This window comes from Myxine glutinosa, chromosome 5 (assembly GCF_964187855.1).
Source record: "Myxine glutinosa chromosome 5, kmMyxGlut1.1, whole genome shotgun sequence".
NCBI lineage: Eukaryota > Metazoa > Chordata > Myxini > Myxiniformes > Myxinidae > Myxine > Myxine glutinosa.
In genome coordinates, this window is record NC_136265.1 from 65,943,832 (window position 1) to 65,971,059 (window position 27,228).

The following is a 27,228-nucleotide window of genomic DNA, read 5'->3' on the forward strand; positions in this document are numbered from 1 at the left end:
GGAATTTAGGAGCGGAGTGTTGAGGGGGGAGTTTGGGAATGGAGGGGGGAGTTTAGGAGGGAAGGGACAAGGGGGGAGATTTGAAAGGGATGGGTAAGGGAGGAGATGAGAAGGGGAAGGAAGAGTTTGGATTTTAGAAAGTGTCGCCATCCCGAGAACAAGGTGGCACAAGAGATGCTCAGTTCAATCCCTGAGGACCTGTCTCGAAGTGCATGGCTGGCGGCATCTTGGAAGCAGGTGTTGGAAACGGCCGGGCCCACCCGCATCCACCGCTACATCTGGGACCCAGGAGGTGGTGTCCAAGGAGAAGATCTACCACGCCTGCAATGGACCTTGCTGAACCGTCTACGTACGGGGGTCGGCCGTTTCAAATCATCGCTGAAGATGTGGGGCCTGGCAGACAGCGCCGCGTGCGAGTGCGGCGAGCCTGAGCAGACTGCCGAACACATAATTACCACCTGCCCCCAATACAGACCACCTTCAGAAGCCGGCCTCTTCGACGTAGGACCAGAGATGAGGGCATGACTGCACGACACTGAGCTGGCCATCTGATGATCCACGAAAGAAGAAGAAAGTGTTGGACAATTAATGGAAAACGAACATTTGTTGCAAAATGAGTTTCTTGTGATTTTCAAGTCAGAGATCCATTTGAAAACGTTGGAGGAGGGGTGGAATGCAGGTGGGTTTTGGGAATGTAGGAAGGAAGAATTGTAAGATGTGGAATTTTCATTTGAAATGAAGAGTTTGGTGAGCAAGTCGAAAGCAACCTTTTGAAGAAGAAGAAGAAGCAAAATGTGTTATAATATATGATAGAATACAACAGTTCAGGGGAAAGTTTAAACATTTTTTAACTAAACCGTGAAAACTACAAGGGGAAATTCCTTAAATGAGGGCATGAAGGATTCCGAAGGGGGATTTAAGGATTCCAGCACAGGTTCAGAAGCAGGAACAGAAGAATATGAGATTGACAGCCAGGAGAGCAGAGAGCGAAGGAACAGCGAGGTGTATAACCAAATGTGTTTGTACAGGAGGAGAGGCCTACTTTTTAAATTATTTGTTAATATGTTTTTTTGAAGGTTCGATGAAAGTAGATCAGAGGAAGAAGGATAAAATTGAAGAAGTATGGTGAGAACTGGAAATTGAAAAGGTGTCGACTGGAGAGGATTGAGTGATGAAGGAAGGATATAAATAAAACGGGTGGGACAAAACACGTGGTCGAAGAACGAACGAACACGGGGAGAGAAGGAAATTCGATTTTTTTTTTCGTTTATATTTTTATATTAAGACTTTAAACAAAGGGTAGATGTTCGGGAAATATGGGGTGAAAAAAATACTGGAAAAAACAGTGAGAGAATGAAAGTAAATGGACCACAAACGACCTTCGAGAGGAGACGCAAAGCCTCGAGGCCTCGGAAAACCAGGCCTGAAAAACGTGGCAGGAACCATCCGACGATATCTACAGACTTGGCATTTAATGTGGAATTTTTTTTTTTCTTGACTCGGGTTTACTTTCTGAACTCAGTATATCAATCTGGTGAGTTTATTTTATGCTTCGGTGATTTCTTTGTTAAAAGAACCATGTCACTGATTGTCTGTCGCAGCAAGAGGTCAATAACAGGATTATATCACAGGTGGCGTGACAAAATGTATGGACAGGTACATTTGACGATTGGCTTCACAATCGGGTATATAAGGGTTGTTGCGTTCTGTATTAGTGGAAAACAAATGCTGCATGTCTACAAAAGTTATTGCCGCTTCCCCTGGAGATGGTCCGTCAACTCGACAATGCTGTTTGTCATTTAGTGGTGGCTTTACGAAATTCTGGCATGAAACAGCGTGCTATTGCTCGGCAGTATGGCATCACTCAAGGTCAGGTGTCAAAGATCCTGAAACGAAATGCTCAGAGGGGTGTCCCTACTCCAATACCGAGGTCAGGACTTCCCCGCAGAACCACGAGGAGGGATGATCGCCAGCTGCACCGGTTCGTCCGGAATGGCCGTACCAAGTCAGCTAATCGGCCTAGGGCTGAGTGGCAGCAACTGACAAATGTGCCTGTATCCAGAAGGTTAGTCAACCAATGACTGGTTCAAGCAGGCTATCGTGCCAGGCGTCCCCTGAGAAAGCCACGTCTGACCAGACAACACCGCCAGCGCCGATTGCAGTGGGCCAGAGAGCACCGTCAATGGCAGCTAAGACACTGGAATCACGTGATCTTCAGTGACAAGTCCACTTGACTTCCGCTTCCGGTCTTGCCGGCGAGGTTTCGTTTATTCGCAGCTGTCCACGCTCTCCATCGAAATCGAAGTTAAGTAATTGTTCCCATTTGTATTTTCGTTATAACTGTATTTATTTTATGGTGTGTGTACGTATCGTGTGTATTCTCGGTGTAAAAGATTATTTTACAGATATTCAGATTACAGATTACATTACAGATCACATTACAGATCACATTACATCACAGATTACAGATCACATTACATTACAGATTACAGATTACAGATTACAGATTTTACAGAAAGATATTCTCGAAGATTCTCGGTGTAAATCTTTCATACCTGTATAGAAAATCGTGTTAATTCGTGTCGTGTCTTGAGGCCTTGTACAGTGTACAACCTTGAGGCTTTGTTTTTCTCTCAGCGGTCCGTCGTTTGTGCTCCAATAACTTTCGTTCTCTGCTTTTCCCAGTCTTTTCACCCCATAGCCTACTTCCTTGTGTAAATCTCAACTCAAAAAAAAACCTAAAATATATATATATATTTCCTTCTCTGTTCTTATTCTTTGTTCTCATTCGTTTATTCGTTCTTATTCGTTCGTTCTTCGACCACGTGTTTCTCCCCCATTTCCCCAGATAGTTTTCACTGTTATTAACCTTACAATGTTTACACTTTCCCCTCAAGTTCTGTATTCCGTCGTATATTATAACACCTTTTTCTTCTTCTTCTTTAAAAGGCTGCTTTCGACTTGCTCACCAAATCTATTCATCCCAAAAAAAAATTCCATCTCTTACAGTGCCTTTTTTCTACATTCCCTAAACTCTCCTGCACTCCATCCTCCATCCAGCGTCCTTAAACGTATTTTTAACTCGAAGGTCACAAGAAACTCATTTTGCAATAAATGTTCGTTTCCCATGAATCATACACTTTCTAAAATCCAATCTCACCCCTCCCCTCCAAATCTTCCCCATAACCCCTCCCCTCCAAATCTCTCCCCATATCCCATCCCTTTCAAATCCCTCCCCTTGTCCCTTCCCTCCTAAACTCCCCCCTTGCCCCCTCCCTCCTAAACTACCCCCTCACCCCTCCCCTCCAAGACTCCCCCTCGCAACTCCCCTCCTAGACTCCTCCCTCACCCCTCCCCTCCAAATCTCCCCCATATCCCATCCCTTTCAAATCCCTCCCCTTGTCCCTTCCCTCCTAAACTCCCCCCTCGCACCTCCCCTTCAAATCTCCCCACCCTCATTTCTTCTCAATTTCCCCCCTCTCACTCCCCCTCCTCAAAGCGTCCTCCCCGCTTCTTCCCCCTTCCAACTCTCACCTCCATCTCCCCCAACCTTCTGCCTCGCTCTTCCCCCTCCTCAAATAACACCTCATTGTTCCTCACCCAATCACCATCAAACCTTTTGTCCGCCCCATCCTTCCCTTTCTCCGAGCTATTCTGAAATATCTGACACACCTTCAACAGCTCTTCCGACCTCTTCCACATCTTACCCTACCCCTCCTCTCCCCTGTTCTGTATCCGATGCTCCCCCTTCCTCTTCATTAACGGTATGGACCTCAAACATCCGGGGCCTTCGTTCAAACTTAACTGATCTCTCCATGCAGATTGCTTCTGTCAAACCAGACGTGATCTGCTTAACAGAAACTTTCCTCCTTCATGATGTCTCTGATTCCTTTGTATCTCTCCTGGGTTATTCCCTCCTCCGGTATGATAGACCTGAGCCTCGTCCTGGAGGTGGGGTTGCTATCTTTATCAAAAACTCTCTTCCTCACTCGCACTGCACTGCACTCTCTCCACCTCACCCCCAGGAATACCTCTGGCTACGGCTTCCCCCCTCGCTCCCACCTCTTGTTCATATGTGTGTTGTACCGTCCACCAAACAGTGATGACTCCATCTACATCTCGCTGTCTGATAACATGGTACAACTTCTATCTACTCCTCCCAACTCTCTCTCTTCCTCATATGTGGTGATTTCAATTGTCACCATGCCAGTTGGCTGGGTGTAGGTACCTCTCTCACCAGCCATGGCTCCTCAGCAAAGGACTTCTGCGACTCACTGGGACTGACACAATCTGTCAATTTCCCGTCCCGGATCTCAGTCAACGGAGCATCTTCTCTTCTGGACTTGGTTATGACTAACTTCCCTGAAAATGTCTGCTGCTCTTCTTCTGCTCCAATCGGATCATCTGATCATGTGCTTGTTAAAGTGGACATCTCTCTGACCATTCTCAGGGAGCCTGCTCAGCATCGACGAGTCTGGCCTTTCAGTCAGGCCAACTGGCACGGTCTTCAAGCAGCCATCAATCATCTGGACTGGTCTCCCATCTCTACCACCTCTAACATCAACTCATCCTGGGAATTCTTCCAAAGTAAATTGCTCTCTCTGATGCACAGATTTATCCCATCTCGTCTTCAGTTGTCACACCCTTCCTCCCGTCCATGGTACACGGAATCTTGTGGTGAGGCTGTTGCCCAGAAACAACTTGCCTACGTCTCCTGGAAAGAAAATCCAACGGAAGGAAATCTCATTTCCTTTCACAAAGCCCGAAACAAGTGTGTGTCCACCCTCAGGAGAGCCAGGAAACAATATCTCTCCGTTCTCAAGACCGAACTCTCTTATCTGTCTCCCTCTTCCAAATCCTGGTGGCGTCTTGTCAAATCTGTTTCTGGTGTTTGATCCCCCTCCATCCCCTCCCTTACCTCAAACGGCTACACAGCTGACTCCGCACGTGAAAAAGCTGAATGCCACAACTCTGTGTTTGCCTCTAAATCTTGTGTCCCAAACCCATCCCTCTCTGTACCCACCATACCCAGTCGTACCCAGCTGCTCCTGGACTCTGTGTCCTTTCCTCCTGACAAGGTGGAAAAGTTTCTGTCAACCCTCGACACTGATTCTGCAACTGGACCTGACGGCATCAGCCCACGGGTCCTAAAATCCTGTTCTTCCACTCTTTCACTCCCTCTCTCTGTTCTCTTCACCCTCTCTTTTGCTCAAGGTCAACTGCCATCTGCTTGGAAATCAGCCAACATCACTGCTTTGCACAAAAAGGTGCAAAAACAGATCCTAGCAACTACAGACCAATCGGCCTTCTCCCAATTATCAGCAAAGTCATGGAATCCATCATTGCTTCGGATATGAAATCTTTCCTCTTCTCCAATGGCTTGATCTCTGATCATCAATTTGGTTTCGGACCAGGTCACTCTACTCTGGACATGCTGCTTCTGCTGTCTCAACAATGGATGGAGGTCCTCAATGCCAAACAGGAAATTAGAGCTGTCTCCCTCAACATATCATGTGCCTTCAATACGGTCTGGCACCCCGCTCTGCTAACCAAACTCTCCTCCTTTGGTATCAATGGAAATCTCCACGCATGGCTGGTGGACTTCCTCTCTAGTCGTAGTCAACGTGTGGCCCTGAATGGGTTTCTCTCATCTCCTCTTCCTGTTCAGGCTGGAGTTCCCCAAGTTCTTATCTTCCACATCTTCTGGTCTTCATCAATGATCTCTCTGACTCTCTTGAAAATCCTCTCTATCTCTTTGCTGATGACTCCACTCTCTGCCGCTCCATTCCTCATCCCTCAGATCGGCAGTCTGCAGCCTCCTCACTCTCTGCAGACCTGGACAAAATCACAGACTGGGCAAACAAGTGGAACATGTCTTTCAATCCTGAAAAATCTCACACTCTTACGATGTCTCTCTGAAAAGACCGACTGGACAACCCTCCCATCTACTTTCTGAATAATCCTCTCCAATAAGTTCTGTCACTCAAGCTTTTGGGTCTCACTATCTGCCATGATCTTTCCTGGGAAAACCACATTTCCAAGCTGGCCTCCAAAGCCAGTCGCCGACTGGGCATCCTCCGTCGTGCGAAGTCCTTCCTTGGCACACTTGAGCTCCTCACCACATACAAGGCTTTCATCAGCAGCTCAATGGAGTACTGCTCTCCCCTCTGGGCTGGTGCTCCTGCCTCACACCTAGCTCGTCTTCACGCTGTTGAAACCAAAGCATTTAGAATCATTGGAAGCTCCCGCGATGACGCTATCTCCGAGGGCCTTTCACGTAATCACCGCAGACAGGTTGGTGGTCTTTCCGTGTTCTACCGACTCCTCTCTGGCCTTGCTCCCCCAGCTCTCTCTGGGCTCTGTCCCCCAAATATTCCTGCAGGTCGCACAAGATCTGCCTGCAACCCTCTTATGGTTAAACTGCCAAAATCAAGACTCTCTGCTCACCTTCACTCCTTCATTCCTCTTTTCTCCCGCCTCCGGAACAAACTCCCTCACTCTCTTCAATCCCACTCCTCCCTCCAGGTCTTTAAAACGGCTGTTCACCACCATCTCTTATCTTCCCCAATCCAAAACCTTGATCTTCTCTACCCCCGCTAATTTCACCCCAAATCCACTTTTTTGAGGTGACTTTTGACCGCTTTCCTGGAAGTCCTTGGTGTCCTTGCGTTTTATACCTATCCTGCCTCCCCACAGGCCCTCTCCCTCCAAAAACATCTCCCGATGTCTCCCCATCTTGTCGACCACTCCCCTTTTTATATACTTTGTTTGCTTGTTTGTTTGATTTGTTTGTTTGATAAATGTTAGCTCTTTCACGAGCCTCGACTCTGTATACAAAAAAAAAAAAAAAGTCTAGATTTCTGGTCTATCGTCAATATGGCCGCGTCCGAGTGCGCAGACAAGTGCATGAAGCCTACAACGAAGATTGTATAGTGCCAAGAGTCCAAGCTGGAGGTGGTGGGGTGACCGTTTGGGCTGCTTTTCATGCAGGGGGCAAAACTGACCTGGTTGTTCTGAATGGAAACCTGAACCAGTTCAAGCACAGGGCCGTTCTGGAAGAAATATTGCTTCCATTTGTTCGTGCAGCCTTTCGAGGAAACTTTGTCTTCCAAGATGACAATGCACGGCCTCATCATGCTCGCATGATCCAACACTTTCTTGCTGACCGTGGTGTGGAGCATATGGAGTGGCCTGCCATGTCCCCGGATATGAATCCGATGGAGAACTTGTGGGCAGAATTAACGCGTCAAATTGACAACTTGGACCAGCAGCCGACCTCTGTGCGTGAATTGCAGCAGGCTATTGTCACTGCATGGCAAGCGATTCCTGTCCAAACCCTGGCAAATCTCGTGAACAGCATGCCTCAACGTGTACGTGCTCTCCTGAATGCTCGTGGGGGTTACATGAAGTACTGAACTGTAATTTTACTGTCCGTAATCCCAGTCGTAATTTAACTTTTGTTTTTGTTAAAAAAAATTTTTTGGCTAATCTGCAAAATAAAGAGATACTTCTGGAAAACGCACAGAAGTTTAACACAGTATTGTCCGTGAATTGAGTTCGATATCAGTTTACATCACTTTCAAGGATCAATTTATTTGCTTCGAAATGTCAAATGTGGTTTATGTTTCTTTTAAAGGTCACATTAACAAAATCTAGAATAACTTCAACATAATTCCAATGAACTTTTGGTTCTAAGTCATCTTGAAAAGTAAGTTCACCCCCACAAAAAAAATATTCCATATTAAATGCCAAGTCTGTATATGTATGTATATATATATATATATATATATATATATATATATATATATATATAATATATATATATATATATATATGTATATATATATATATGTATGTATATATATATAAAAGAGTTCAAACACCTTGAGGACACAATTCCGTCCCATCTTCGCGCCTAAAATAACCACCGGACGTCCCTTCAAGAACATCCGGGAATTCAAATAACTAACTATTGAGCTTAAATCACTAAAAATATATATATATAGCGTTACATTGAAGTGCGGTGCTATGCGCACGACTTATTAGCCAAGAAGAGAAGCAACAACGCAGGTAACCATAAAAGAGTCTTTATTTGCAAAGCTCAACTATAGCACTGAGGTGCTCGGGGCTGCGCGCCCCGTGTATATCCTGAGGCCAAGCCTACCACTCGGGCGTGGCCGACACCCTCTTGGTGCGTGGAATGATGACACCGTGCCAGCGCCATCGTGTCCGCCACATGCGCCCCCCCCCCCCCCCCCCCCAGAATTCCCGCGCACCTGAAGGGTCAGTTTGCGGGGCAAACGGATGACCCGGCCGAAGCGCCCTCTGGCAGCGTCTGGGATGCCGGGATGTCATCTGGGATGCCTCCGGCGGCACCTGGGATGGGTGCAGGACCCGGGGAGGGGCGGGGCCAGGCGGTGCCGGTGGTCCGCCCGCCGGGGGGGGCGGCCCCGCCGCGGGGGCCGAGCCACTGGCGGGGGGTGGTCCACGTCGAGGTTGGCCGGCTTGAGGCGGTCCACGGAAACGCGATCAGGAGTACCGCTGATGTCGAGGGTGAAGTGTTTCGCCCCGGTCTCCAGCACGCGGAAGGGCCCATCGTACGGGGGTCGCAGCGGTGTCCGGTGGGCGTCGTGGCGGACGAACACGTACTCCGCCGTGCGAAGCTCTGGGGCGACGTGCGTTGGCGGGCACCCGTGGTGCACCGTCGGCACCGGGGCGAACCTCCGGGCGGTCTCCTGCAGTGCGGAGCGCTGCTGCGCTGCAGACCATGGTGCCGTGGAGTCGGGGAGGAACTCGCCCGGCACCCGCAGCGGTTGTCCGAAGACCAACTCCACCGCGGATGCACGCAGGTCGTCCTTGGGCACCGTCCGGAGGCCCAGCAGGACCCAGGGGAGCCTGTCGACCCAGCCACCATCACGGAGGGAGGCCCGGAGTGCGGCCTTCAAGGAGCGGTGGAAGGGCTCGCACAGGCCGTTGGCCTGAGGGTGGTAGGCCATGGGGTGGTGCAGCTGGACGCCGAGCCCCCGCGCGACCGCCCCCCAGAGCTCCGAGGTGAACTGGGGGCTGCGGTCGGACGAGATGTCCGAGGGGGCGCCGAACCAGGCAACCCAGGTGGCGATGAATGCCTGCGTGACATCCGCCGCCGTCTTCGCCGCCAAAGGCATGACCTCCGGCCACCGGGTGGTGCGTTCCACCATGGTGAGGACGTGGGTGAAACCCCGCGAGGGGGGCAGAGGTCCCACCAAGTCCACGTGAACGTGGTCGAACGGATGTTCGGGCACCGTGAACGGGGCCAACGGGGCCTGGGTGTGGTGGTGCACCTTCGCACGCTGGCACGCGAGGCACGTCCTGGTCCAATCGCGGATGGCCTTCCGGAGGCCATGCCAGACAAACTTGTCGGCGACCAACCTCTGGGAGGCCTTCGTGCCCGGGTGGGACAGGCAGTGGATGGCGTCAAAAACCCAGTGCTGCCAGCCCGCGGGCACAATGGGGCGAGGCCGGCCATGGGAGACGTCGCACAAGAGGGCCGTGCCTGCGCCGTCGAACGGCACCTTGGTGACGCGAAGGCCCATGACGGCGGTCCGCAAGGCCTGGACGTCGGGGTCGGCGGTCTGGTCCGCCACCATCCGGGCGTAGTCGATCCCGAGGTGGACCGCGTGGGCGACGGACCGGGAAAGGCAATCCGCCACCGGGTTGTCCTTTCCGGCGACGTGCCGGATGACCATCGTGTACTCGGACACGGCCGAGACGTGACGCTGCTGCCGGGCCGACCATGGCTCGGCGACCTTGGCCATCGCGAAAACCAGGGGTTTGTGGTCGACGAAGGCCATGAACGAACGGCCCTCGAGCAGATGGAGGAAGTGCCCGAAGTGCCCGCCAGGTGGAGCCCGAGCAACTCTCGGTCAAAGGTGCTGTACCGGCGTTCGTGCGGGCGAAGCTGCCGGCTGAAAAACGCCAGCGGTTGCCAAGCACCACACACCCATTGCTCGTGTACCGCGCCCACCGCGTAGTCTGACGCGTCGGTGGTGAGGGCGATCGGTGCATCGGGCGCCGGGTGCGCGAGCATGGTGGCGTTAGCCAAGGCGGGCTTCGCGCCCGCGAACGCCGCGTCCATCTGCTCGGTCCAAACAACGTCACCTTTGCCCAGCTTCCCCCGGTGGGCTTCGTGCAGGGGGCGCAGGAGCTGGGCGATGCGGGGCAGGAAACGGTGGTAAAAGTTTACCATGCCCAGGAACTCCTGGAGCCCCCTGATCTTGCGGGGGTGCGGAAACCCCTTGACCGCCTCCACCTTTGCCGGCAAGGGGGTGGCCCCGTGTCTGGTGACGCGGTGCCCCAAAAAGTCGATTTCGGCGATGCCGAACTGGCACTTGGCGGGGTTGACGATCAGGCCATGCTGGCCCAGGCGTTCGAAGAGCGTGCGGAGGTGGCGGAGGTGCTCTCCGCGGGACGCGCTTGCGACGAGGATGTCGTCCAGGTAGACGTACATGCAATCCAAGTCGCGCAAGACGCTGTCCATCAATCGTTGGAACGCCTGAGCCGCATTCTTCAAACCGAAGGGCATCCGAAGAAACTCGAAGAGGCTGAATGGTGTAATGACGGCCGTCTTCGGTACGTCCTCCGGCCTGACGGGGACCTGGTGGTACCCGCGGATGAGGTCCACCTTAGAAAAGAAGGACATTTTCGCCAACCAGGCGGAAAAGTCCTGAACGTGAGGGACCGGGTAGCGGTCGGGGGTGGTGGCATCATTGAGGTGGCGGTAGTCCCCGCACGGACGCCATCCCCCGCCTGGCTTCGGCACGATGTGCAGTGGCGACGCCCAAGCGCTCTTGGAGCGCCGTACGATGCCCAGCCGCTCCAGCGTAGCGAACTCCGCCTTTGCCACCGCGAGCTTTGTCGGCTCGAGGCGGCGTGGCCCGGGCGTAGACCGTTGTCCCGATGGTGGGGATGTGATGTTCCACCCCGTGCTTGACGGCCACCACCGAGAATGTGGGCCACGTGAGGGCCGGGAAGCTGGTGAGGAGGCGGGTGAACTCGTCCGCTGCCGGGAGCGTACAAACCAACCTCGCCGGGATCGAACTGCTCAGCAAGCCGCTTGGCGACCCGTTCGGTGAGCCGCTCAGGGAGCTGCCCAACGAACTGCTCAGCGTGCAAGCCAGTGAGCTGAACGTTTCCGCCTGGACGAGGCACCTGTGCTTTACATCCACCAACAGCCCATTTGCACACAGGAAATCCGCACCGAGTAATGCCATGGGCACGCTGGCGGTTACGAACGTCCATTGAAAGCGTTGCCCTCCGAACCGCAGGGAGAGGCAGCGCTTCCCAAATGTGCGAATGGGCGTACCATTGGCTGCAAGCAATGCGGGGCCCCGGCCCGCGGTTCGCTTGTAGGACCTGGAGGCGGGAATAACGCTCACCTGTGCGCCTGTGTCGCAGAGGAAGCGACGCCCGGACAAGTTGTCCGTGACAAAAAGGAGGCTGCCGGAATGGCCGACGCTCAGGGCTGCTACCGAGCGCCGGCTTGGTAGTTTCCCGACTTGCCAAATGAGCACGGCGGGCAACAATTCCTCGCCTTGTGGCCAAACCTGGCGTGGAAACGGCACCAGGTTTGTGGCGAAGGCAGAGGCCGCGGTTTTCACGGTGGTGGTGGGCGGCGCATGGCGGCGGCCATGCGGTGTGCATCAGCATCAGCTTCGGGAACCGCAAGGTGTGCCTGCGCACCAGCCTCGAGATCCGCGACGGCCGCACCGAAGCTCGCCCGCGTCTCACAAGCCGCGAAAAACTTGTCGGCCTCGACGGCCAGCGCGCAGGGTTCTTTTATTTTGGAACCGGCCAACACGAGGCGTACCTGTGCTGGCAGCTGGCGTAGAAAGAGCGCCCGGAATAAAAAATCCGCGGCTTTGTCACCCAGTAGCAAAAGCATGTGGTCCATCCGGACCGATGGTCGTGTGTCGCCGAGTTCGGGAAGGTCCAGGAGGCGGTCGGCCCGCTCGCACTCCGTGAGGCCGAACGTGGCGATGAGGAGGCGCTTGAGCGCCTCGTACCTGTGGTCGGCCGGTGGGTTCCGCAGGACGGACACGACTCGGGCCGCTGTGCCGGGCCCGAGGGCGGCGATGACGTGGTAATACCGCATCTCATCTGCCGTTATGCCTCGAAGTCGGAATTGTGCCTCGGCCTGCACAAACCATACTTCGGCCTGAGCTTCCCAAAACTCGGGGAGCTTCACCGCGACAGCGTTGTTGGCCATGGCACGTTCTGTTGGTCAGCGGCGGCTGAACCAGCGTCGAGGTCACCAGTGAAGTGCGGTGCTATGCGCACGACTTGTTAGCCAAGAAGAGAGGCAACAACGCAGGTAACCAGAAAAGTCTTTATTTGCAAAGCTCAACTATAGCACTGAGGTGCTCGGGGCTGCGCACCCCGTGTATATCCCGGGCCACGCCTACCCCTCGGGCGTGGCCGACACCCTCTTGGTGCGCGGAATGATGACACCGTGCCAGCGCCATCGTGTCCGCCACAACGTAATTTTCGAAGGCCCATTTTGGGTTAAACAATGCTTGACTGTGTGACGAATCGCTCCTCCTGGAATGACGGTGGTGGAGGCTGACGCGGTGACTGGTGACGAGTAAATCTATTAACGGCGCATTAAAGGTGTGTTTCCCATTTACGCTGTTCATATTTTAAGAGTATTTTAAATGTTTATTTCCCAATCGGCCTGTTACCAGATTTTGTCGCAGGTTGTGACCACAGTGCAGTCATTCTTGTTTTAACTTCGGATTCCATCTGGACATGTCTCACCAGTTCGCCATTTTGACCCATTAGTCATCACGAATCTGCTTAATTGTTGGGCCAGGGAAGAACACAAGGAACTGTAGAAATTTCCAAGAATGCAGGAAATGACGTTTCCGACGTGAGATTGAGACAAAGAGTGAGACTTCATTTTAATCGTATCACTCACAAATGCTCCGGAACACACGAACCACAGAACAGGGAGAAAAATTATTCTGTGGAATGACAATGATTGAACACAAACGGATAAAACATATGGAGATAGTTAATATGACAAAAGGTAATGTAAAAATGTTTACAATGGGAAACAAGACATCGTGGGTACCCGGTATCGATCACGTGATTAACGTGGAGAATCTGTTTTGTGGAAATCGCGAATGAGATCGTCTCGCTTGTGGAAGGAACGCGTCACGTGGTCGTGGTTCGTTTTTCCGGAACATGTGGTTTGTACTCGTGTGGGGAAGAGGGAGAAAGGGAGTGTAACACACGACTACACACCACCTTACATCCTGGTACTTTACACTCCGCAGTCCCCTCCGGTGCGCCATGAACCGAGATCTCTCCGTTCCTGGAGATTCTCCCTCAGATCGCGGGTCCAGGGTCGGTCTACCCGAGGATGAAGACCCGGGACCCGGTACGTGTCGTTCTCTCCGCACCGTCACCTTCTGGTGGTTCCTGAAAGTTTCGTTTTAATGGATTGTTTTTGTTTCAGGTGTTATTGTGAAGGTGAAGTCCGAGTTCGTCGATGATTCGTTCCCTCAACATGAAGGTTTGAACCACAAACGCACATTGTTGTAGTTGTAGTACTACTACTTTCATTGTCTTACATGGTCGAGGCTCATGGAAGACCTCGGACACAGAACAGATCAGAACACAACATAACAAAGGGAACATCAGGAGAAAGGGGGAACACGACCAGCAGGGAAGAGGGAGAAAGGGGGAACACGAACAGCAGGGAAGAGGGAGAAAGGGGGAACACGAACAGCAGGGAAGAGGGAGAAAGGGGGAACACGAACAGGAGGGAAGAGGGAGAAAGGGGGAACACGAACAGCAGGGAAGAGGGAGAAAGGGGGAACACGAACAGGAGGGAAGAGGGAGAAAGGGGGAACACGAACAGCAGGGAAGAGGGAGAAAGGGGGAAGATGAACAGCAGGGAAGAGGGAGAAAGGGGGAACATGAACAGCAGGGAAGAGGGAGAAAGGGGGAACATGAACAGCAGGGAAGAGGGAGAAAGGGGGAACATGAACAGCAGGGAAGAGGGAGAAAGGGGGAACATGAACAGCAGGGAAGAGGGAGAAAGGGGGAACATGAACAGCAGGGAAGAGGGAGAAAGGGGGAACATGAACAGCAGGGAAGAGGGAGAAAGGGGGAACATGAACAGCAGGGAAGAGGGAGAAAGGGGGAACATGAACAGCAGGGAAGAGGGAGAAAGGGGGAACACGAACAGCAGGGAAGAGGGAGAAAGGGGGAACATGAACAGCAGGGAAGAGGGAGAAAGGGGGAACATGAACAGCAGGGAAGAGGGAGAAAGGGGGAACATGAACAGCAGGTCAGAGGGAGAAAGGGGAAACACGAGTTCCCCTGTAATCTTTATTCAATGTATTCTGCAATACCTTCCGATTAGGTGAGGATACCACCGGGGTTCCCACCCACCTTGCAGCACCCACCCACCTTGCAGCACCCACCCTGTTGCCCTCCTCACCATCTGGCTTCAATGTTTTGTCTCTTTGAAAAAAAAATTGAATTTTCAAAAAATTTGGATTAATTTGAAACAAAAAGGTTTTGGATTAATTTGAAGTCACCTTTGCTTTATAATTTTTTTTCTGTCTGAAGAGCGTTTCCATGTTTCAGGGTGGGACAGATAGACGGCATTAGCCTATTAATATGGAGATTATTTACCACAATATACTCAGTTGTGATGACATGTTTTACCAGACCTTTAAAATTGAGCTGTAAGAGCGCCGTGACATAATGATTGGCTATCTGGAGATATACTGTAAGACTTTTGTGTGGAGGAGGCCAGTCTCTTTAATTATGTTAATGCTTTAATCAAAATCCTGAAAATGACGATATAGTAATATCCAGCACTGCGTGTGTTATATTCTCTCTCGAGTTTGAAATAATTTCTCATTTATTTTCAAACTTTGTTTTGAAAAAATATTTTGTTTCAGTCGAACCATTGTTTTCCTTTTAATGAGATTTTTTTTGGTTTCAGGTTTTATTGTGAAAATGAAGGTGAAGTCTGAGTTTGGAGATGAATCAACTTTTCAAGACACAGGTCTTAACCACAACAACATTCTGCTTGTCCCATTGGCAGACATTGATGAGTGCACATTGTATGGGGGCTTGTTCTCTCTCTCTCTCTCTCTCTCTGTCTTTCTGTCTCTCTGTCCTTCCCCCTCCCCCCCCCCCTCCACCCCCACCTTCCCCACCTCTATCGACTTGCCTTAAGGGCGTCTGACAACTTAAATACCCAGCTCGATATTAAACCAAATTCGTTCAACACGATTAAAAATCACAATATTTGTCGAGATATTTCTGGCGAATGTGCACTTATTGACGGCTGTGACGAAATCATTCGGTTACAAACTTGCAATCCCATTGATGGAGATAACATCTGTTGTAAAAATCAGATCTACAACATTGTCCCAATAGTAGGTTTCATTCAGAATCGATCTCTTCAAACACCTGTAAGAAATCAACAAGAATAATATCAGCATACCATAATCATAGAAGTAATAATTAATTGGCAATTGGGACAAGCAAGCCTGGAACATCTAGCAATACGCACCATTCGAATATGCACTACCACACAATAAATGTCAGGAATGAATCGGAGCGATGTCCGTCCGAGTTCTTATGGAAGCCCCTCAGTGGTCGGAGTCAGCATAGCACCTGGGTTCAACTTAGACACAATTTCATGACAACATCAAAACACAACGGGATGACTTTGTTATTTCAAATGTTGATAGGAAGCTGATGGTTGATCCTGAACTCATCCATTGTCCTCCAAGAGGTAAGCATTGCAACTCTCAACAAGAAACAGCAATGAGAGATTGCAGACCCTCGCCAGCACGTGTTTTTAGTGATTTTAAGGCTTTTGTGTTAAAAAAAATATGGTGACCCAACCATGTGACCGACGACGTCCTCATTATTTTATTTATTTTTCTCGACCAATGTATCTCCAGATGACGCTCAAGACATTTCATCTTGATCGGATGAGGTTTTGTACTTGTTAAATTATAACGTCATGATGGAGGCACCTATGACATCATCCTTAACATATGTTATCCCGCATGGAGATTTCTTTACAATGAGCCATGTCTCAATTTTTTTGATGCAGCGCTTTCGGAGATATAGAGGTGCAAAGTTTTTCGGTTTTTCCAAGATGGTGACTGTACCACGTGACTTATGATATCATAATTATCATTTAAAACTTATACTGGAGGAGACGCACCTATGGTGAAAATGTCCTGTCAATCGAACCAACGGTTGCAGAGAAAATCATATTTATTGTGTGCGGACAAACAGACAGATAAACTGACTCAAATGCAATACCCTCGAGCGAGGCTCATAATATTTATGCGTTCCCCATGTGCGTAGCAGGGTGCGCCAAAGTGCTTGGAGTTGGATGCTCTTCTATCTTTCTTTCTTTTTCCTCTTGTGAAATGGTTGCACTTGCTCTGTGTTAACAGCCAGAAACTTCTTCAGGACATACAAGCCCAGTGATGCCTTCCTCAAGATCAACTAAATGCAATGTGCAAACACACCCTTTGATCTTAGGATCTTCTTCTTTCGTGTATCATCAGATGGCCAGCTCAGTGTCGTGCAGCCATGCCCTCGTCTCTGGTCCTACGTCGTAGAGGCCGGCTTCTGAAGGTGGTCTGTATAGGGGGCAGGTGGTAATTATGTGTTCGGCAGTCTGCTCAGGCTCGCCGCACTCGCACGCGGTGCTGTCTGCCAGGCCCCACATCTTCAGCAATGATTTGAAGCGGCCGACCCCCGTACGTAGACGGTTCAGCAAGGTCCATTGCAGGCATGGTAGATCTCCTACGACGCCACCTCCTGGGTCCCAGATGTAACGGTGGATGCGGGTGGGCCCGGCCGTTTCCCACACCTGCTTCCAAGATGCCGCCAGCCATGCGCTTCTAGACAGGTCCTCAGGGATAGAACTGAGCATCTCTCGTGCCGCCTTGTTGTCGGGATGGTGGGACTTGAGTCTGCTTGTAGGCGCCACTATCGTTGTGGTGTTGTGCAGGATGTGCCAGTCGTGTTTCTGGGCATTCCTTGCCAGGGCGAGGGTAGCAGCCTCCCGTCGGAGGCCGGCCGGGGTGATTCTTGCGAGGACTGGCAGGTGGAATGCCGGGGTGGGCTTCAAGCAACCAGCAACAATGCGGAGGGCGTTGTTAATGAAAACATCAACCTTTCTCACGTGTGGGCTTCTGCTACAGGCTGGGGCGCAGTATTCGGCTGCAGAGAAGACCAGGGCTTGCGTGGATATTCGTTGGGTCTTGGCAGAGGCTCCCCAGGTCATACCAGCGAGACGTCGGATAAGCGAGACCCTTGATGTCACCTTGGCCTTAACTTCTTCTAGGTGTTGCTTGAAGGACAGTATCCGATCTAGGCATACACCGAGGTACTTTGGGGCTTGCTGGAACTCCAGGCATTTGTTGTCAACGAACACGTCCAGTTCCCTTTTTGCTTCTCTGTTGTTAAGATGGATCTGTTGTTAAGATGTTAAGATGATCTCTGTTGTTAAGATGATCTTAGGATGAGATCACAGTTTCCACATGGTCCTTTATATGAGTGATGATCACATTCTGCCCGAGGTTATTGTCACAATGACAATATCTGATGCAAATTGCTTCTTCTACCTCCACCTTGTATATCACAAGCACATATTTCACCATCGTGGAACAACCGACAGCTTCTCACTATCCTCCAAAGGCTGTTGCGAGCTGGTCAGGTCTGTGTCTGGTACACATGCCCTGTCCATTTTTTCCCTCCTAAAATACGGAGTCATGCTGGACTGCTTGAGAAAAAGCACAGTTTGTATTGTGCAGGTGTGTTGGGCCTTATGGCCTCCTCCTTGTATTTATTTCCCTGTATTTTCTTGTCTCTGCTGTCACATCCTGGCACGACACGTCCTGGCGAGGGTCTGCAATCTCTGATTGCTCTTTCTTATTTGTTTTGTGTTGGATGTACAACCCTTTGATTTCAAAATGTTTTTTTGCCTTCGTTGGACTTTGTCCGAAATGGAAGCTTATGGATTGGGTCTTTTCCGTCCATCCATGCATCAATACATCCGTCCTCAACCATATTTCTGGCATCTGTGGACCTAATTTGTTCATACTTGGCACAAAGGCAACACATGAAGATATATACTGCATGTGCAAATAATTTTGATTCACAATGCGATCAAAGATGTCTGGCTAGCGGCTATTTTAGTTGTAAAAACAAAACCTCATCTATCTATAATTCCAGTAATCTCTGTGTGTTTGTTTGTCTGTGACCGCTGTTTCTCGACAACCACGGGTCCGATATACTTTAAACTTGCCAGGTATATTGCTGGGGACCCGAGGATGTGCCTTTTCAAGGTTTCATATTAATCGGACAATTACTTACCGAGCTATGTCCAAAAAACGATTCAACCAATCAGAGAGCAGCGAGCTATCGCGTGTGCCGAACGTGGCGAACACACTCTGCCTCGGATGGCACATTTGAGAGCGTATTCATTTATTTCACGTTTGCAAACTATGTTGGCGCTATGTTGGCGTTAAACTATGTTTTAAAACTAATAAAAACGAATTTGCGATTCATCGTAACTGCGATATACGACCTTCCGGAGCTCCCGTGAGAGCGTGCGCCATTACGGATAGTAATTCAATTAAAAACATAAAAACATTGTCCCAATTCAGTCAGAGTGAAGGGCGTTGTTTTAAGCGAAGAGCGTTTTATTTTTCCCCTTAAATTCAGTCGCCGGACGGTGAAAGCTTTTTTTTGGGGGCAGCTACTGGCAGCCACGTACGGCCAATCACAGGACACGTTGTTGTGTCGACGTGCCGTGTTGTTTTCCCTCGCGGTTTGGAATGTTTTTCCTTTTCATTTTTTTTCTCTTCTCTTTCTACTTGATGATGGTAGCAGTTCTGTACTCGCAAGCCGTTCGCCGTTCGCTTTGGCGTTGCGAATGGACCAAAACATTTCATGGACCAAACCATTTCATGTAAAGCGTTCGCCGTTCGCTTTGGCGTTGCGAATGGACCAAAACATTTCATGAACCAAACCATTTCATGTAAATAGGGGGGGGATATAATTTTAGATATATATATAGTACGGGCATGCCCTAGTGTTGAAAACCCCAATAATCACTCTGCTCCGAGGCTGAACAAGGCGGTGTAACATGCGTGAGGTAAAAGTTTGGGAAAACGTCTCATTATTAAAATGGGTTTATCAAAAGGGAATTTCTTCAACCATTTCTCAAACATGCATTTACTGATCTTGTTCAAATGAATGATGGCTTCCATGTGCATGTCATTTTTATTCGAAATCAGAACAATGATGGCCGACTTTCAGCTCGTGTATTACTTCAATGTGTCTCCAACCATTTATTGGACATGCATGGATGAATTTTGTTTACACTTGCCACATAGACAATACATGAGAGTATACATATGTAAAAGATTTTGTTTTGTAATCTGAGCAAAGATGGCCGACTGGCGGCCTTCAACTCTGCACAGAAAAATAACTAAAACCGCAGGGACTTCGACATTTTATGGCTTTTTCTCCTTGTTTTTTGGTATTCATTTTATCTCTTTACTTAAATAACATGAGATCATATTGTTTGCAGATCTGGTTCATCCAGTGAAGATGGAAGATTTTCAAAGTGACTTCTCTCAGAGTTCCCAGGATGCTTTGAGCAATGAGTGTGTAAAGCAGGGGAACCTTGTGCTTTTTCTCTCTGGGAGCTGAAGAATGCTCCTATCATGCATGAAGGTAAGCAGAACCATGCACAGAACACACAGCACAGCTCCACTTGGTTTGGTTGATTATTATCAATGAAAGGCTTGAATTCAACATCATGTCGAAGGATTGATCAGTTTATACAGTGTGCACACAGTCAAGCTTGTGTCGCGTCAATGGATCTGACAAACGTCGCTTAGGCATCAGGAGCTTTGGCTGCTCCAGAAGATCGTTGAGCTTACTAAATGTATACTGCGTTCAATTAACTATTCTTTCCAATTTTCAAAACCCAATAATCGATCTGAGGCCGAACAAGGCAGCACGCTGGAGGTAAAAGGTGGGAAAACATCTCACATAATTAAAATGGGTTTATGAAAAGGGAATACGGGGATAAGGGTAGATGACATCCTTTAGTAATGAGAGAGTTCATATAAAACGATACACCCCACAGCAATCGATTTGATGCTTCAATTTTAATAGAATAATGATTTTAAACATTAGTCTAGTAGGAAGACTAGGTCCCCCTGCACCCCCCGGAGATATACTTCTAATCAGTGTTTCTAGATTGGAAAAAATGTGTAGAAAATGACTAGCTATGGCCCCAAGCTGAAAAAATGTCCCACATACCATTTTTATGCAAATTACTGCTGCCATTATCAAAAAAAGACTAGGTCCCCCTGCACCCCCCGGAGATATACTTCTAATCAGTGTTTCTAGATTGGAAAAAATGTGTAGAAAATGACTAGCTATGGCCCCAAGCTGAAAAAATGTCCCACATACCATTTTTATGCAAATTACTGCTGCCATTATCAAAAAAACGATTTTTGACATATCTCAGCCAATATTGCAGATAATTGAAAAATGAAGGTGTCTAGACCCATGTTTTGAAGGGCATAGATCATGATAGAACTATTCATAACATGATTACATGTGTCTATGGTATACTAGTATGCTAATTAGTGCTTTATTTACAAAATAATCACAGTTTTACGAAATAATAGACTCATATTAAGGTCCGTCTACACAGACGTTAACACAAAGTTTTATTTTTCTAAATATTACAACTGTCAAAATAGTCCTAGCACTCAATGTGACCACTCTTCTCTTGCTTGTTTTAGATAAACATCATTAGCATTAGTGATTCTACACTGAGTCAGTCATCATCATTTTCATCGAAATCGTCAGAGTCAAACTCTTCTTCTCCTTCCTCTTCCTCCTCCTCTTCGTGCTCTCCTGTGTTCAGAAGATCCACCAGTGAGGTTGGTAGGATGGGACCACTGGACCACATTGGTTTCAACAGTCCTTCATCAGTCCTTATCCATCCTTGCTCCTCATAAGGTTTTGGCTTTTCGATGATAGGTTGATCGGCTCTTTTGTACAATGCTACGCGGTGGTTCACACGCTGGATGTGCGGCTTCAGGGCAGACTGGCATGGAGGAAGGCGAGCCAGATCAACCTTGGACTTGGATGTGAGGGTCTTGTCCTCTCCCACCATTTTTCGTAGCAGCTTGGCACGGACAATGTCCACTGATGACTCGCGACTCTGGCCGTACATCACACAGGTGAATTTTTCTAACTGCCTCTCCACCTCAGGGTTGGCATCCCAGTTGTCACCCAGTTCACCGAATGCCCTGTGAAACCTGGGATTCTTCTCCAGCTTTTTCAAGGGCCCGACTTTTCCCTTCCCTTTGAAGGCACTGGTGCAGTCTTCTCCGCTGAACACATAGTACCCCAGGAGAGTGGCACAGTAGTCCTCTCCCAGGGATTCTGCCAGCTCAGAGACGTTGACAAGTTGGCGATGCTTCCCTGACCCTGTATCCAGGTACACCGTCAGCTTGATGTTGTGGGCATGGTGGAGCAGGATCAGGAGGATGTCTGTGTCCGGTGTTCTGACTACAGCGTTCTTGTATCCGATGGTAGCAGCATGATGGAGGTACAGAACCACCCTGGTATCAGTCTCTTCCTGGTTGCTGTAGATCGTGGGGAGTTCACGTACCTCGACCTGAAACACAAAAAGGCACCGCATTTCAATCACCAGTCACTGCCAGTTTCAGTATATCTCCGGGGGGTGCAGGGGGACCTAGTCTTTTTTTGATAATGGCAGCAGTAATTTGCATAAAAATGGTATGTGGGACATTTTTTCAGCTTGGGGCCATAGCTAGTCATTTTCTACACATTTTTTCCAATCTAGAAACACTGATTAGAAGTATATCTCCGGGGGGTGCAGGGGGACCTAGTCTTTTTTTGATAATGGCAGCAGTAATTTGCATAAAAATGGTATGTGGGACGTTTTTTCAGCTTGGGGCCATAGCTAGTCATTTTCTACACATTTTTTCCAATCTAGAAACACTGATTAGAAGTATATCTCCGGGGGGTGCAGGGGGACCTAGTCTTCCTACTAGACTACATCGGGAAAAAAATCCAAGCAAAGAGAGTGGAGACCGATTCAACCTTTCTTTTCCAAAACATTCTTCCACTACTTCGATGAAACTTGACCACAAACTTCATCACCAGTGCTGTACCAAAGTTTGTTCACGGCACAAAGAAAATCGAAGTCTAAGAGGGTCTACGGGGGTCGAGGTGGGTCCAGGTTTGACCCCCGCCCTCCCCCACCCAAAGAGGTATTTGCTTTCTTCTGTGAAATTAAACACACAATTTCTATGAAACTTGACCACAACCTTCACGACCCGTGATGTACAAAAGTATGTTCACGGCATTGAAAAAAATCTGCCCCTTTGGGGGGGTCGATTTCCCCCCAAAATAGGTATTTGCTTTCAAAGTAGGCATTTCATGCTCAGCCTTCCCCTTCCTCTTACAATCCCTCCTGCCATCTGTCTTCACCTTCAAGCATGCACATAGCTCCCCTCACTCTAATCTCTTCTGCCACTTGTTGCCTTGCCCGAGATGTAATCTCTTCAGTTCTATCTTTATCTAGATATCTTTAATTGTTGAAAAGACCTTCTCACATTTATGAAGGGGGACTGTCTCCGTCCTTGTGCCAGTTTTTTTCAGCTGGTTCCTGAACCGTTCACCCTTACCTTTACTCCCCCATGCTTAATGTATGGAAATTGGAATACATCCTGCATTGGAGGATTATCTCCTTCACCTCAACACTCCAGGTTTCCGTTTGTAGTTTTCTCCTCTGGAGTATTGTCTTTGATGTTGGTGAGACAGTCAGCACTTTCCAAGCTTCTTGCTTTGGTGCGCAATCATGTCTCTTCGCAAGGTGATGTATTTCCTCGCTTGAGAAGGTCCAGTTATTTTTTACAGCGCACTTTCCTGCTGCTCAGAGTGGCCGCACAGGCATAGGGTTTCCCCTGTTGGAGGCCTGCGACTCTTTGCTTGAGATACCTTTCTTCTTTTTATCAACACAACATGCTCCGTTGTTTCCCTGTGCCCATCTTCATTACCTCCTCCCATTCTACTGAAGGTCCCTCCCCTTGTGACCCACAGCGCAGCCCACCCAAGAGTCTAGACCATGCATGAGTTACACAGCATTGCATTCCGTTTGCTTCACTCCCACCCCCATTGCCAGGACCCACGTCTGCCGTCAGCGTCGGCACCCCAACATTTCTCGGCACCTCGATGAATGTATCACCACGGTTTCCCCCATAGTGCCGCCCCGACCCGCCCATCACAGAGACGCGCACACCACGCGTCATTCCCCATCTCCATACTCCCGTGGGGACCCCAGCCACGGCCCTGCCACTCCCATCCTCCTCCATATCCCCACCCCCGGCACCCGGAATGCCCCGCGGTTCATCGGAACCACGCCTGCCCACAAAGCCCTGTCTCAATCCATCAGATCCAGCGTCAGCAATGGCTCGCATGCATTCACCCCTCCGTCCCCACTCACAATCCCTCCCATCCTCCCCCAAACCTCCACCCCCGGCATCCGACGTCTGAACCACGTCTATTCACCCATTGCCGTCTCGATTTATACTCACTCGTGAGGTACCCGTGCTGTGCACAGGTGGGAGGCCAGAAGCAAACAGACAATGCAGAAACGGTGAATGCTGAAGCATGAAACAAATGTATTCCACATTCCTGTAGCACCTTCAATCGCACGTCAGACATGGACAGCAAGTTCATGAAGGACTTCCATGAAAAACGTACCCGTTCACAAACAAACGGGTACGTTTGTTCCATACCCAGTCAATGGCGATTCCAATCATCAATTGATACTTTGACAAAATACTGTTTTAAATGACGGTTGTATTTGGATATTATCAAACCTGTGCATTTGCCATCATCTGTCCACCTCCGCATTCGCGGCAGGTTCATAATTCTCATCAAAATCTAAACAGTATTTGTGGAATTTCAATAAAATCCACATCACTGTTCATATCGGTAAATGTTATTCCATCGTGTTTGGAAAAATTGGAAAACTTGGAAAATTGGAAAAACAATATAGCCTATTTTACTCCAGGGTGTCCCATGATTACCCACCCAAAATATCGTTGCGATCGGTTCAGCCATTTTTACGGTACCTGGGAACAGACGGATGGACGGACATTTGGTGAATTATAGTGAGATTATTTGCAGCCTTTCGTGAGCATTCATGCTCATCCTTCCCCTTCCTCTCACAATCCCTCCCATCCACCTCCACACCCTCGCCTCTGGCATCCAGAGATTCCCGCGGTTCATCGGAGTCACGTCTATTCACAAAGCCCCGTCTCGATCTATCACACCCGGTGTGAGCAGTGCTTCCCGTACATTCATTTTTTTGACTCGACTCAAAATCCCTCCCCTTCTCAACATCGACCCCTTCCCCTCTTCTTTGAGGGCCCATCCCCTCTGGAGTCTGCGAGATATCCCGCGTAAGGGTTCGGTTCGTATGCGATCCACATGGCAGCGTACCTCATTTGTCCTTTCGGTGTCCACCTTCAGGGAAAAGGCTCCAGTATCGTGTGAGGTGCCGGCAGTTCGTATGGCAACGGACCACGTTCGTATTTCTCTTGATGTCCGCTTTTTCCTCGATGTTCACCACAATGGCGTCGGCTCCAAGACAAACTCAACTTGGTGCTTCAGTTTTGTCAGTCACCTTTGTGGCTCTATGACAAGGTTAACAAGGAAAACAAACAAAATAGGAAAACAAATGTGAATCAATCTGTCAAGGAACCTTTGCATTCATATGCCTTCACGCTTATCTCACTCTCAGCTATGCCTGTACCCCTCGTGTTCTCACGAGGGAAGGGTATTCCAATATGGTGGCTGCTTGCCCTGCGAGTACGTGCTGCAGCTGCGCTCCAGTCATATGTACAGCTCGGTGAACACACCCCAGCACATGTGTGAGACAGAGTTTGCTTTGCATGCCTCGAACACTGCCTTGGGAAATAGCAGCAAGGCCGTTAGCTTGCAATATGCATGCATCACATTGTTGGCCTCATGCTCATCACGCAAATTCGCACTGTGGTAAATTAACTGTTCTTTTCATCAAATCTTGACCCAATATTTTTTGAAACTGAACGTTCATCAAATAAAAATACTCAAGTTTTACATTGGCATGTATTGTAGCACTATTTTCAAGATGTAATGAGTACTATTATCTCGTCAATAGCTGAAGGTTGTGCAGAGTTAACAATTGTTTTGGAAAACGCAATAAATGGGTTAATATGCGATGAGTTCTTCAGCAAACATTAAAATTGGCCCAGTATTATTTTGCTGTCAGTTAGTAGGGACATGATTGAATAGCTTTCAGGAGTGTTCTGTGATTGTGAGTTGTGAGGTTGCTGGTATGAAAGGCACTGAAATTTGATCTCTCGATGTCGTGAGAAATAGTAATTAAACATGGATATTGATTTTTATGAAGTTTGATTCATCAGCAAATAATGTATGGTCGGGCCACCAAAAATGCTGGTGGGCCCCAAAAAATAAAATCTCTTTTGGTGGCCCGAAAAGACCTCAAAAAAAATAATTAAGCATGACCCTTGTCATAAGATCATTCAACGAAGACATCCTCGGCTTATTGGGACGTTTCCTTTTATCTTGTGTGCGTAGCGGAAAGTGGGGTGACACAATATTGGTTCACTCAATCTGTCTGAGAAATGTCACTGTCAGTCTGTGTTTGAGGAACTACATACTTTCCTTTTAATTTCATATTTTGAATATCGCACAACACGAATCGGAATATGAACGTGTGTGGGGGCAGCGATCAGCCGTCCCCCTTACCGCAAGAAGAACCCCTGGAGGCATTTGGAACTGTGGTACAAGAGGTTTATTATCGAAATTATTAATAAACGTGCACGGAATATTTTCCGGTCCATGCGCCAGGACGGCAGCGCACGGCAGCACGACCCACATTAGCAAGAAGCAAGTCGTGATGCGTACAATGCACAAGGAAGCGCCTCGAGGCCATCCACCGAAAATCTTGCAGTTCTCACCGTCAAGCCGGTTATTATACATGGTTCCCCCCATGTCCCCCTACCCTCATCCCATACTGGGGGATCAAAGAGGTGGTCCAGACAGTGAGGAGCCTCGGGGGTGGGGGGGGGGGGGAGGCCACAGGGAGGACATAATATTTCATTTTTAGGGTGCAAGGAATCCAATGTGCCGACCTTGGCTGCGATAGATCTCCGAGGGAGGTCTTCTGGCGGGAAGTGGTATTATCATGTATGGTCTTACACTGCCCCCCCCCCCCCCCGAGGATTGGGAGGGTATCGCGAGAGGCCAATACTCAGTATTCTAACGTCGAAGGTGGGGGATATTTGGGTGCCCCTAATCATTGCCACGACACGTGCAGCTTAGCAGTGTTTTTGTTTTTTGTTTTTTTTTGTTTGTTTGTTTTTTGTATGCTGAATTGAGGCTCGTGAAAGAGCTGACATTTACTTCACAAACAAATCAACCAGACAAACAAAATATATAAAAAGAGGGAGCGGAAGACAAGAGAAGGGGAAGCACACAACACTTGAGAGCACACAACATTTAAGAGCAGGGAGATGTGTGGGAGGGAGAGGGCTTGGGGGGAGGAAGCGTGGGAAGGGGGGGGGGAGGTGGGAGAAGTATAAAACACAAGGATTTCCAGGACAGAAGTTGGTATTTCAAAAAAGTGGAATTGGGGTGAAATTAGCGGGGATAGAAAAGATCAAGGTTTTGGATGGGGGAAGATAAGAGATGGTGGTGAACAGCTGTTTTAAAGACCTGGAGGGTGGAGTGCGATTGAAGAGAGTGAGGGAGTTTGTTCCCGAGGAGGGAGAAAAGAGGAATGAAGGAGTGAAGGTGAGCAGAGAGTCTTGATTTTGGCAGTTTAACCATACGAGGGTTGCAGGCAGATCTTGTGCGACCTGTAGGAATATTTGCGGGACAGAGCCCAGAGAGAGCTGGGGGGGCAAGGCCAGAGAGGAGTCGGTAGAAGACGGAAAGACCACCAACCTGCCTGCGGTGAGTGAGTGAGAGGCCCTTGGAGTTAGCTTCATCGCGGGAGATTCCAATGATTCTGAATGCTTTGGTTTCAACATCGTGAAGACGTGTTGGCTCTAAATTTGA

The 27,228-nt window shown here is 49.0% G+C and overlaps 2 protein-coding genes across 2 annotated transcripts in view; both read left to right on the plus strand.

The window, feature by feature from the left end:
- LOC137412853 (uncharacterized) overlaps positions 1-27,228 on the plus strand; it is a 195,351-nt gene that overhangs the window by 141,822 nt on the left and 26,301 nt on the right. The window lies entirely within an intron of this gene.
- LOC144892292 (uncharacterized) lies at positions 13,194-19,776 on the plus strand. Its single transcript, XM_078778128.1, has 4 exons — positions 13,194-13,417; positions 13,496-13,552; positions 14,999-15,061; positions 19,631-19,776. Exons 1-4 carry the CDS (start codon positions 13,330-13,332, stop codon positions 19,750-19,752), a joined length of 330 nt encoding a protein of 109 aa, XP_078634254.1. The 5' UTR covers positions 13,194-13,329; the 3' UTR covers positions 19,753-19,776.